The sequence below is a fragment of the Mesoplodon densirostris genome, chromosome 18, assembly GCF_025265405.1.
Source record: "Mesoplodon densirostris isolate mMesDen1 chromosome 18, mMesDen1 primary haplotype, whole genome shotgun sequence".
NCBI classification, from domain to species: Eukaryota; Metazoa; Chordata; class Mammalia; order Artiodactyla; family Ziphiidae; genus Mesoplodon; species Mesoplodon densirostris.
The window spans coordinates 2,173,226-2,185,652 of record NC_082678.1 but is presented as its reverse complement, the minus strand read 5'-3'; the positions used below and the strand labels follow the sequence as shown (position 1 = coordinate 2,185,652).

At 47.6% G+C, this 12,427-nt stretch overlaps 1 protein-coding gene across 1 annotated transcript in view; it reads right to left on the bottom strand.

Annotated features, from left to right (window-relative positions):
* Positions 1-10,699, bottom strand: part of FAM117A (family with sequence similarity 117 member A) — a 43,052-nt gene extending 32,353 nt beyond the window's left edge. Inside the window, exon 1 of the mRNA XM_060082851.1 lies at positions 10,504-10,699. Within this exon, the coding sequence (XP_059938834.1) occupies positions 10,504-10,699 (196 nt within the window). The remainder of the gene's footprint in view (positions 1-10,503) is intronic.
* Positions 10,700-12,427: the final 1,728 nt, after the last annotated feature.

The following is a 12,427-nucleotide window of genomic DNA, read 5'->3' as shown; positions in this document are numbered from 1 at the left end:
ATTTGCCTATTGTTAAACATTGGCCCCGTTTGCTTTATCATTTGCTTTCTTTCACATGCACTTTTCCTCACATACACACTCATACACATGCTCTCCCCTACATTCACACCCAGCACCCACACATTCACACTCAAGACACACACACAGATGCTCACATCCAGATACACACACATACTGTCCTTTGTTGGGTTTTGTGTGGTGGTCTGTCTGTAAACAACCAGGAGGGACAGGAGGGTGGGAGGTTCGAGGCGAAAAGAAAGCAAGGGGGGGGGGCCTTCCCTGGTGGCGCGGTGGTTGAGAGTCCACCTGCCGATGCAGGGGACACGGGTTCGTGCCCCGGTCCGGGAAGATCCCACGTGCCGCGGAGCGGCTGGGCCCGTGAGCCATGGCCGCTGAGCCTGCGCATCTGGAGCCTGTGCTCCGCAACGGGAGAGACCACAGCAGTGAGAGGCCCGCGTACGGCAAAAAAAAAAAAGAAAGAAAGCAAGCAAGGGGGCCGTGCTACTCGGTGATGGGTCCACTGCCCTGCTCCCCACTCCCTGCCTCCGATGCAAACAGCAAGCCCTCGAGTGTTCTGGTTTAGAGATGAACGAGTACACGGACAGGGACCAGGAAAAGTACTTGTTACATAAGGTAGTTGGTCACTTTTCTCCTCTGAACGAGAAAAACCAACAACAAAAGCATTTATATGAAGCATGGAAATAGCTTTATTATGTAGAATAATTTTTATAATATTTGTTATAATGGGGCTTTACCTTATGCAGTTGGGAAATAACTGGGAAAGGAAGGTTCCACATAAGCATATGGTTATTAGAACATACAAGAACTCTATACAAAATCTGGTTTTGTAAGAGAAATAAGGAGGTAAAAGCGGCCCATAACCTTCTCTATGAAGCAGGTCAGGCAGTTCTCCATGACACCACATCCCTAGTTGGAGCTTTCTCCTGAGTTCAAGTCCCTTCTGGTCCCCTTAGTGGGCACACACTTGTCTCATAAAGGCACTATCACGTATCACAACGACTCCACTCCCAGTTAACCTAAAGCTAGGAGAGGGAGACACGCCCAGGCAGAGTATGGCAGGGGTGGGGGAGGTCTGGACCAGCCGTCCCCTACATGGAGGACTGAAGTGTCTGTCACCTATGACACAATGCCACCTGCACCTAGCCCCCCCACCACAGAAATGCACCACCCACATTTACTTCTGACTGCTTTCGGGGGGTTCCACATAGTCACACAGAAGAAAAACATCCTTTCCTGTAAGCTCCATCTTAAGAGTATCTCCCTGACATGGCCCCAAGCTCAGTAACCATGACCATGACCCCACCGAGGCAGGAAAACCCTGCCTCCTGGGCCCTAGCTGTCCCTGGTTAGCTTCTCATTCCACGTGGAAATTGCATATCTACAACCAGTTGGAAACACTCAAAAGCTGCCACCACATCACACACATAATGTAATAACCATCACCCTCCAGTCAGCTGCACCAAGTGGATAGTTACTTATGGGGTGCTGAAGGAACAAACAGACTTCTCTGCAGCCCATTTTCCTCTCCAATTCTCTTCTGGTCAGTTAAACAAACGAAGTTTTGCTCCTGGAATACAGGTATATAAGCAGAAGGGAAATAGGTCGGGTGTGTGCTGGGCAGGCAGCAGAGGATGCCAGCCTGAGGGGAAATTCCCCACTGACTCTCCACACATATGTGGGAAGAGCCCTGGATCAGGAGCAAAAGGGCTTTATTAGTCACATGGTCTTGGGCAAGTCACTTCCTCTCGGGGCCTCAGTTTCCTTATCTGCAAAAACAAGCAAATGCCACCTGCACCTGCAGGACTGTGGCAAGGTTGAGTGAGAAACGTTCCAGGGTACCGACTGCGAGCCACAAAGAGCTAAACATGCAGAACGCGTTGTCAAAACTAACACTATCCATACTCTCAGCTTCCCTGAAAAATGCAGATGAATTTTGGGGCCTTCCAGGGTTGGGATCCACAGACTCTTTCTTTCCACAGAAGCAGCAGCTGTAGCCTTCTCCTGTGAACACAAAACTCCCCAGGATTACGGTTCTAATGAGAAAGAGTCCAGGTGCTGCCTTCAGCATTAAGATGTGCACATACCACATGGATGGCCTCACATGGGCCTCCTCTCCCCAACTTCGAAATCCAGACGACATGATATTGTGAAAGCTCTCTGGTTGCAACCCCTCTGTCATGCCAAATGCTATCCACTCCACCCTCAACTCCAATTTGTGTGTCATATCTGATGGGCATGGGTTACAAAGACAATCCCCAAATAGGGGCTGGGCGTCAGGTTCTCAGCCAGCTTGCAGGTGTAGGGCAGGGAGCGCATGTGTTATCAGCCGTGGTTCTCTCAAAGCCGTGTGGGTGATCAAACATACATAGAGCACAGAAAACTCTTAAAGGGAAGGCAGTGTGGCAGGTTGGGGAGAGAAGAGGGGAGGAGGGAAGAGAAGCTTCCTCTCCTTCCTTGCAATCACATTTTCATTCTGTTCAAAGTTACCCACAGCTGAGCAGGTTTATAAAACCATTTTGACTAAGCCACCAGGCCCGTGGTTGGCAGGGGAACACAGGCTCCATGGATGACATTGTAGGTATCAGGGCTTGGGGAATGACAGTGAGCATCTCTTTCCAGCATTTCCCCCATTTGGTGGGGAAAAGAGAAGGAGAATCAGCAGTGCTGATTCCCTGGCTTGGGAAGGGGGGCTTCCTGCCTGATCATACCTCTAAAACCACCCTAAAGCCAATAGGCAATTCTGCTCCCTAGCCTAGAAAAGCTGCTAATTCAGATTTTGTTTTCCTGCTTTCCTTTGCTATACATTATAGCACTACTAGGAATTTGGTGCAAATCTACCTGGAGTGAAAGAACATCCTGCATTCATCTGTCTCCTTGGCCTCTCACCCATATCCACATATAAGCCTAAAGCCAGGTCTTCTGGCTCTTTTACAAAATCACAACAAAATCCTAAACATTGGCTGTTTCCATGGATCAACCTGGTAACTAACGGCCCAAGCTTACCCTCTGGCTTTAAGTGTGTGGGGAACAGAACCTACAGGCCTAGCGAAGACATCCATGGAAATGCCACGTCTTCGCCACCAGCTGGGCTTCGAGCCCAATGACCAGGATGAATGGGAGACCAGTGATTTGAAGAGAGAACACTAACACTTCGGGCGGGGGGGGGGGGGGGGGCGCCTTGTAAGTAGCTAAAGAGAGGTATTATAAAGGGGGCACAGAGTGTGGGGGCCAGAAGTGGAAAAAACCATTTCAAATGAGCCTGGGGAAGTGTGGTTCACTCTCCCCACCCTTGCTGCCTTTCCAGCAACTCCATCCAACAAGCATTTATTGAGCACAACAATCCCCATCTGCCCTGGCCCTCCCTCTGCAAAAACACTCAAATCTGTTCAAGCTGCAGGGTGAGTTCCATTGCACTTGAACTTGAAACATGAGGTGCCTACCTTTTAAAAAGGCAGGCACACAATTTCCAGCATGGGGCAGAAAGGACTAAAGAGATTTGAGAAAGTTAAAGAACACAGCTGACCAAACAAGGACACACCAGTGCCACTTTCAAAAGGGAAGGGAGAGAGTAAAAATTTAATTTAATGGTAGGGAGAATAATGTACTGGCCAATTAAAAAAAAAAAAAGCCTACTAGAGACATCTCAGTAATTCTCTAATTAACCCTAACTAACACTGAATATTCCTTCATGCTATACCTCCTCCAGCTTGAATTTATCTTTTATTCGCTGGTGCACATGTTAGTAATTTGCTTTTAGAGTTGTATGTTTAATCCTACCTTTGCCTCTTGAGGAGGTTAGACCTCCACGCTCTCCGGCATGTTTTCATTTAGGATCAGATGATGAGGGACGCAAGCGGCAGAGCAGGTGGTAATCTAGACCTACGCTCATTAACAAAGCTCCCCCCGGAAAAGCCACCCACCATTTGCAAGATAGAGAGTACAGGGCCAGAGAAGAGGCACCCCAAACTTATCACCCTGCCTGCCAAATACTGCCCAACTCTAAGAAGCCACATTCAGGCAGGCTCTGAGAGAAAACTCCCCCACCCCTGAAGCCTGCCGCTTCAGATCGACCAAAGCCCCAGGAGGAGTCTTCCCAGGCCTCCCCCAACCTCCCCCCTTTTAGAATGTGCAGGCAGAGCTGAGCCCAAGGCACTCGCCACCCCTGGTATCAGCTGTCTGGGGCTCAAGAGCAGGGCAGGTTAAGTGTCTGCACACAGTCCAGGCTTCAGTTCCAGGTTCCCCAGGGGCTGGAGTTGTAAGTTTTTCTATTATGAAATACTTTGATAGCATTCTTTTAGGTTCGTTGAAGCCACCCTTGATTGGCTGTGGTGCTCCCACACAGTAAAAGTCGATTGAGGCATACTCAGGGCCTAAGAATAAACATTTAAATGACTCCAAGCTGGGCATTCAGCTTTGTAGTGACCCTGAGGAAAAGTGTGGAGGAGAAAACAAAGTGCCAGGAAGAGTTTTCAAAACCAGGAGCTTCACTGAGGACCATGAGCCTGAAGCCTGGGTGAGAGCAGCCAGCTGTGCAGAGCTTCCCACCAGACAGCTGTTCCCAAGAACAAGAGCCCCTTCACAAGCTCCACACAACTGGAAAACAGATAATTTACGGCTTCAAATATAATCCAAAACTCTTTTCTCTCTGAGATCAGGATTTGTTTTGGACCCAACAATGTGACGAGATTTGGCTAATGTTTGGTTAATTCATAAACCAGCAAATCAAATAATGGAGGCCTCTGTGAAGACTCAACTCAGGCAGAGGTGGAAAGTTGACCAGATTCCCCACCCAACTTTGCTTTGCTTCCACTCTTCCCTGCTCCCTCTTCTATCCATCTCAGAGAGGGATAAAACTTACTGACTCACGAAGAGACAGTCCAGTCTCACTAAACTAACTTGCTGGTGGTCACCCACCTTCACTCTGAAATGGGAAGCAAACACAAGGTTTTCCCTTCCAGCCCTTTCAAAGGGCTCCAAGCTGCCTGTGGAATAACAGTAAGCCCAGGTAGGTCTAGTAAAGCATTTGAGCTAGTGTCATATAGCATTTGATATATATGATAGTGTCAATAAGAACTCAAAAACCAGACCTGCCCCCAGAATATGTCACACCCTAAAGTCTGAATCCTTTGGCACCAAGGCTCTATGTGAGAGCTGTAAGAATCCAGAGGATGATGCTCCATTAGGATCCAAGGAATAGGGATTCCCTGGTGGCGCAGTGGTTAAGAATCCACCTGCCAATGCAGGGGACGTGGGTTCGAGCCCTGGTCCGGGAAGATCCACATGCCACGGAGCAGCTAAGTCTGTGTGCCACAACTACTGAGCCCGTGTGCCACAACCACTGAAGCCCGCATGCTTAGAGCCCATGCTCCGTAACGAGAAGCCACCGCAATGAAAAGCCCGCACACTGCAATGAAGAGTAGCTCGCCACAACTACAGAAAAGCCTGCGCGCAGCAACGAAGACCCAACACAGCCAAAAATAAAATAAATAAAATAAAAATAAATAAATTAAAAAAAGAGCCAGGGAATAGTGTGGCCTTGGTGCCCATCACATCATTCATTATAAACTAGCAGAAAACGCAGGCGAAGTGTTCTCTGGCTATTAAAGCCCACCAACCACTTTGGCAACGCTCATATTGCCACCACAACTATGACAGTTTTGCAGTCCTGCCTCAAATTTTCTAGAGGACAATCTATATCTGGAACCAGAGACAACGAGTCCCTCTTACCGCCACCCCCCACTGTTGTTCTCAGCCCTTCTCCACTGACCTCAAATGGTTTAAAAAATCCTCGCTCTATGTGACCTAAGTGGAGAGCTTCCATATGTATGATCCTTTACTGTCCAAAATACTGAAGAACACATGGACGCACTCTCCTTTGGGTACCAAAAAGATAAAGTAGTTAGGCACCTTAGCCCCCAGTTTCAAGATGCCATCACTGGTGATAACATTTAAGAGTCAGATATTTCAGCAGTGCATTTTGCTGACCATGTGCCTAGGGCTAGCAAAGCTGTCAAAAGCAAGCTAGCAGTGTCAGGCTGGGAAGTGCCTGGTGTTTAATGCCTCCCAAACAGAAGCTGCCTCAATCACAGGTTTTCAAAGCACAATTGTAGCTCTTAAAGGATTTTAACTGCAGCCCCAAGCTTCATTATAGCAAGATGGCTCTGTGGCATAGAAAAGTTACACTCTATTCTGTTGCAAACCAAGGACCATGGTTTGATGAGGGCTTCGTCTCAGAGCTTCTAATAAGCAACCTCCTTTTTGTGGTTCCATACCTCTCTAAACACCCATCCCCTAAGGACTAAGTTCACAAGAGCACTGCAAGAAAAGGAGTTTAATAATTACCAAGAGCATTTAATAACAATGCTGCCTTACATTCATCGCGACAACCATCCTGGAGAACCTAACGGACATTTGAAATAAGCCCTTCCTGTGTCCCTGTGAGGAAGTCAGTATTTGAGGGTAGCCGTGACCACCACCAGCTCTCAATGATCTGTTCATAAAGATAAAAAGGAGAAAAATCCAAGACAGGAGATAAGCCTAAAGTAATTTCCATCTGATTTTGAAGTATGTTCACTGCAGTTGTGGGTTGTTAGATTTGGAAGGAGGGTAAGAGGGGAGGAGATGCAAATGTGCCTAACAGTTAAGCTTTTATGTAAATCCAAACTAGTTTAGATCTACCGAACACATGTCACCTGACAAGGATGGGGGTGGGCAGCGTGGATCCACATGTGCTGATCTTCTATAAAGATTGAGAACTGACTGGAAGCTGATGATCCTCCTTTCTTTTTCCCTGAAATATGAGTGGGGATACAGGCTTCTTAGTGTTCTTTACCCCCTTAGGATTTTCTGCAGAGGTGTATGCTACGCACATTTGAAACTCATCTTTTAATAGGAATATTGGTCAGGAACATTGCTGAAGACAAGGAGTAGGCCAATTTTTTTCTGAAAAGTGTCATGTAGTAAATATTTTAGGTTTTGTGGGCTATTCCGTCTCTATCACAACTACTCAGCTCTGTCATTGTGCACAACTACTCAAATTCTGTCAGTGTGCAAAAGCAGCCACAGTCAGTACCTAAATGAAGGAGCAGGGCTCCACGTGTTCCAATAAACCTTTATTTACGAAAACAGGCAGAGGCTTGGATCTGGTCTGCAGGCCATAATGCCAAACCCCGTTTAAGAAGAGTCCGGTGGGCGGAGGAGGTTCAGAGGCGGCACTGGACTCCCCCAGCACCCAGCTGGCCAGTGGGGCTGGTCCACTAGAGAAGAATTTGCGAAGCTGTATGGAACATTAGCTTCTGGACATGGATATGGAGACACTAAACAGAATAGGTAAGACTGGAACCCAGAACAGTTCACCTCCTAGCCCCGTTCTGTCCATCATCAGTGGTCCTGGAAGAATATAAAAGTCAGCAGCCTCCAAGTGACTAAAGACATAAATGAGAATTTAATTAAAGGGGAAACTGCAGTAAGAAATTTATCCTGGGTTTCTGCTACCCACTAGTAGCTCTTAGCTTCTTAGAGTTGACCTTCATTTTTCTCTCCACTCTCTTCTACCTTCCACACCCCTCGCCCAGGCTTGTAAAAATGAAGCCATTCCTCACTTTATGAAGACATCCCTTACAGATGAATGGCCACAGAAGGTAAATCCTGCTCTTTACACCATAACCCCCCCCTTTTTTTTAAACAACATCTAATATACCTAGTCAAGAACACAACAGGGTGTGTGGTGGAGAGATAACTGCACAGCCCTGAGCACTACGTCACTTTGAGATGGGAAACAGAAACAGTGACGACACTTAATTGTTCCTAAAACTCCGTCTCAGCTCACATGCTTTTTTAAACAGTTGGGTTTCAGAGCCCTGTTTAGAAAGCTCATTTTAAAAGATGAGCGAATAAAAGTGCAAGGGGAGGCCCTGAAATTCTGAAACCTGCAGTACTGGTTTCAGACCAATATGGGTTTGCTCTTTGAAGCCTGAAAAGGCAATGGGCTCTGGCCAACAGTGCTCTCACCTTGGCTGGGTGGAGAGAATAACAACAATATAAGCAGCAGCAAACACTTCAGAGTAACTTCTACTTGCCAGGCACTGTTCTAAGCACTTTATAGCTACTGACTCATTTGATTCTTATGATGAAGATATTATTATTCACACTTTACAGATGAGGATATTGAGGCACAGAAGTTACTTAACTTCCTCTAAGCCACACAGCTAGTAAAAGGTAGAACCTGGATTCGACACCCAGGTAACTCTGGCACGCAAAGCCATTCTCGTAAGGGTCTATGACTGCAAGGCTTTTACTTCTATCACGTATATCCTACGGGCCCAGAGGAAACCACTTCTGCCACTTCTCAAGGCCGAGGAATGGAAACGATCTGAACACACATAAAGGTAAAAGTTAACATTCACAAGACCTGATGTGCTCCCAAACCAAAGGCCAGGAACATTTCCTTAATGTCTGGCCACAAAGAACTCCACAGGCTCAGGCCACTCTTCCCTCCTCCTGTCTTTCCTCTCTCCTGCCTCACTGAAAACTATAGATAATCCCACTACAGACCAGGTAAGTGCCTTATTAGTGCCTCTGGGATACTAATAGGTGGAGAAACAATCCATCAGCCCAATCCATAAGCAAGAGTTCACCCAATCTGCCTTAAATCACCCAACAAATTGTGCAGAGCTCTAGCTTCCTATGTTTTTACCAGTATCTTAGGGTCCCTGGCCCTAAAAAAGGAACAGGCCATGTGAAGAACCCAGTCATCCAAAGCTACACTCTTCTTTCCACAGCGTCCACCAGTGTTTGTCCTTTAAATATTAGTTCTATAGTAGACACAAAATAACTCCTCTTAAAATATGACTGCTAATAGATTTCCAACTAATACACAGGCAGGCTTTCTGTTGATTTCTACTAAAAGCAACTAAGCTTCAGGTGCTTGCTGTTCTACTAACTTCCCTGGACTCCAAGGAAGCACAAACAAAACCAATAGGTTTGTAGTCTTCTGGTTTGCTTTACAGCAGTTCATGATAGGCATGAGTTTATCTGGGCATTGCCCTGCTCTACAGATTCTAGGCATACTTTTACTAGTTGGTTACCATCTTGCTACCAGATTTGACCAAGTTTCTGCGTTCCAAGATGCAATGCTAACATTTACAATGAAGTCCAGACAGACTTGGATTTTCTACTTCAGAGACCCTCTTAATCCCATTCCTACCTAGGAAGGCACTGTAGCAGCTATACTTTCAGGAGAGGGTGTGCTGAAACTAAGTTTAGTCATCACAAAAAGCTCAAGAAACTCTGGTTTAGAGAATGTCATTAACCATCAGAGGGCAGGGACCATGACTTTTGTACCTTTGGTAGACCCTGAGGCTTTGGAAGTGTGCAGTGATCTTTTCACATTTGGTGTGAATCAAATGCAAGTCTCACTTTCAACTTCTTGCCAACCTCCTCATGCAGTTAGGTTCCTTTTCCCATTCCTAACTGCCTGCATTTGCAGGGGATCCATTACAACTTTGAGTGTGAAAGCAAGATTAAGCTTGCTCTTCCCTAGTTTCCCCATATCCACCACATTATTAAGCTACTATTAAGACATCTTTTTGGTGCTGTTCAGAACGTGGGGGTATTTGCCACAATGTACTTGAATGTAGCCCTCACCCCACTGCCACGTTGACTGACATGCCCAGGACAAAACGGCCTTGATGGGGGGAGGAGGGAAAGGCAGGGGGCAAACTACTCAGATTCTACACCCCCCCACACACACAAACACACAATGGTTGCAAGCCAAATTAAGCAGGTCAGTGATCTGGGAACATACAACTTCTGGGCCAACCAAGAGGAATGTAGGGAATAGGAGCGGAGCGTTTGTACGGTAGTAAAAGCCGTTAAACTAACTTATTCCAACGGCTCAGAAGAAATCAGCTCCAGGAGGTGGCAGAAAGGGAAGCCCACGTGAAGTGGTGGGAAAAGGAACTCTAGAGCTGCAGAACGGGATGCTGGTGCCAAACTCAAGTTGGAAAACTCACACACAGCTCCACGGGGCTCTCCTCCATGCCCCTCCCCCTTCCCGTGCAGACATCCAGCGCCCACCGGCTCCTCGCTCCAGCTCAAACCCTGCATAGGGCGCCCCCATCACGCGCCACTCACTCCTTCCTCACACCTCGCTGCCACCCCTGCATCTTCCACTCACCCCCACACGACACCTCTGCCCACTTTTCGGTTACGCCCCCAAAGCCAGCCTCCATCTGCCAGGTTCCTTCCCTCACCTCTCGGCCCCGACTCCTTGCACACTCTGTCCCGGCGGTGCACTCCGCGTTCACGGCTCCTCGCTCTTGCTCCTTCCGTCCTCGCAGACTTTGCGCGACCCCCTTGCTCTTCCTTCGCCCCAACCACTTCCCCCTCACACTTCTCCCCATACCCCTCCCCCCAGTCACGCGCCCCCCCTCCCCCAACGGCTCCCCTCGCCACCCCGCACCCACTCCAGGCCCGACTCACCTGCGCGGCCACCCCCGTCCCGGCGCTGGTGAGGCTGCTGCAGCTGGAAGGGGACGGTGGCCCTGAGCGGCTGCAGCCCAGCCCGGGGGGAGCCGGCGGGGGCTGGGGGAGAGCAGCCCCGCCGGAGCCCCCCTGCCCCTCCGCGCCCCGGCCCCCAGGCACCTCCGCCTCTGCCGCCCACTGCGGCCCCCGCCATCGCCCGCCCGCCTGACTGCCGGCCTGCCTCGGCCCCACAGCGAGCCCCACACAGCCCCCCAACCCCCGCTGCTGCTGCTTATCTGCCCTAGGAGGTGGAGACCGGCCCCCCTCAGCCCAGAGCCCTCATTGGCCTACGGATCCCCAGACCCCTCCTCCCAACCAATCCTCGGCTTGATCTTCCCATACCAGAGGATGATTGGTCGATACCCTTAGCGATCCAACCCAAGACCCCACCTCCACCCCACCCCTGCCTGCTGTCCCACGTCCGAGGGTCCGCTGATTGGTCCGTCCGGAAGAGGGCTGGTTTTCCGGCGCCGCCAATGAGAAGATGCAGAAAAGGGGAGCGTCACACCCAGTCCCAGGTAGTATGCAAATACGATATCACGTGACGTCAGGCTAAGCGGGGGCGGGACCGGGTGTAAAATGGAATCAAGCAGTAGTGAAATCATTATGGGGGGCAGGGAGGAGTGTCAAACTTTCAGCAGTTGAGTCCCGGCAAGTATGGAGAAACTAATAACTTCAAAAAGCCTTACTTTTGGTTTAACCTAAAAACATTAGTTTTGAATCCTCATAGGATCTCAACGCTGCTTGCAAGCTCCAAAGTAAGTTTCTACAAACTAATGCAAAGTTTTCATAACATTTGCATGCGATTTGCATTATATCCGTGAACTTAATGGCTACTGTGCCTCACGTGACACCACATTTGTCTTTCTTCGCATTTCCAAGTCCTTACTTGGTGTTGGTCCAACCTAAAAAAAAGCAGCTGCTAGCCTGTAAATTAAATTGAGACTGAAAAGGCGCAGAGTCGCCCATTCTAACTCTAGCTCAGCAGAGTGGAAGGAACAAAGTGACTGAGAAAGTTGTCCAAATTTGCACAGTGACTCCATAAGCAAATCCTGGTCTTCCCAGTTCAATGCTCTCTGACCTACAAGTCAAAATGAGACTGGACGGTCCCCAAAAAGAATGCACGCAGTTGTGAAAATCATATACTATAATATACATGACGAGATTTGGGGAAGAAAAGAGGGGTTAAGTTACTATTTAAAATTATTACTCTTCAAAAGAAAAAATTGTTACTCGTGGTATTCATGAACCATTTTGTTCTCTTATATGGAAAAAGTGAAAGGCAATCAACCCTGGATTGTCTGTGATAAGGGACCATCCAAATAATTAGATAATTCCCTCCAGGTTTATATTTAGCCATGATATCTATTTTTGATCTTGCTACAAATTTATCTTTCTATTTCTGTTTTTGCCCGGCTTAACGTTAAAATGAAGGTATTCCCTGAAGCCATACTAACTAATCAGAGAAAAGGAGGTAATCTGGGAGCGTGCTGCAAGGCAAGGAGAGGTCATTCTTGGGATTAAATATTGAAAGCAGAAAATACCCAAAGTGGAAATTCATGAACTGGATGAATATTAAAATCAGCCTATGTACAGAGAACAAATTGAGGCAATGGAACGTCCTAAAGAAAGGTTTTCTTTGCAAAGAGTATATCCTTGCAGATTTGAAAAATTTACTTCGAGGTCTGACATTTGAAATCTTTTTTAGTGACAGGGAGATGCTGTACTCCTTTTCCATGAAGATGACAACTTTACCAAAGGCAGATAGGAATGAACAAAAATTGATGAACTGATAAAAATTCAGTCTTTATAAACTTAACTCAGTTTTTTAAAAAAATCTTGCAATTTATAACATTCCTCAATTCCAATTAGTTCAAAGTCT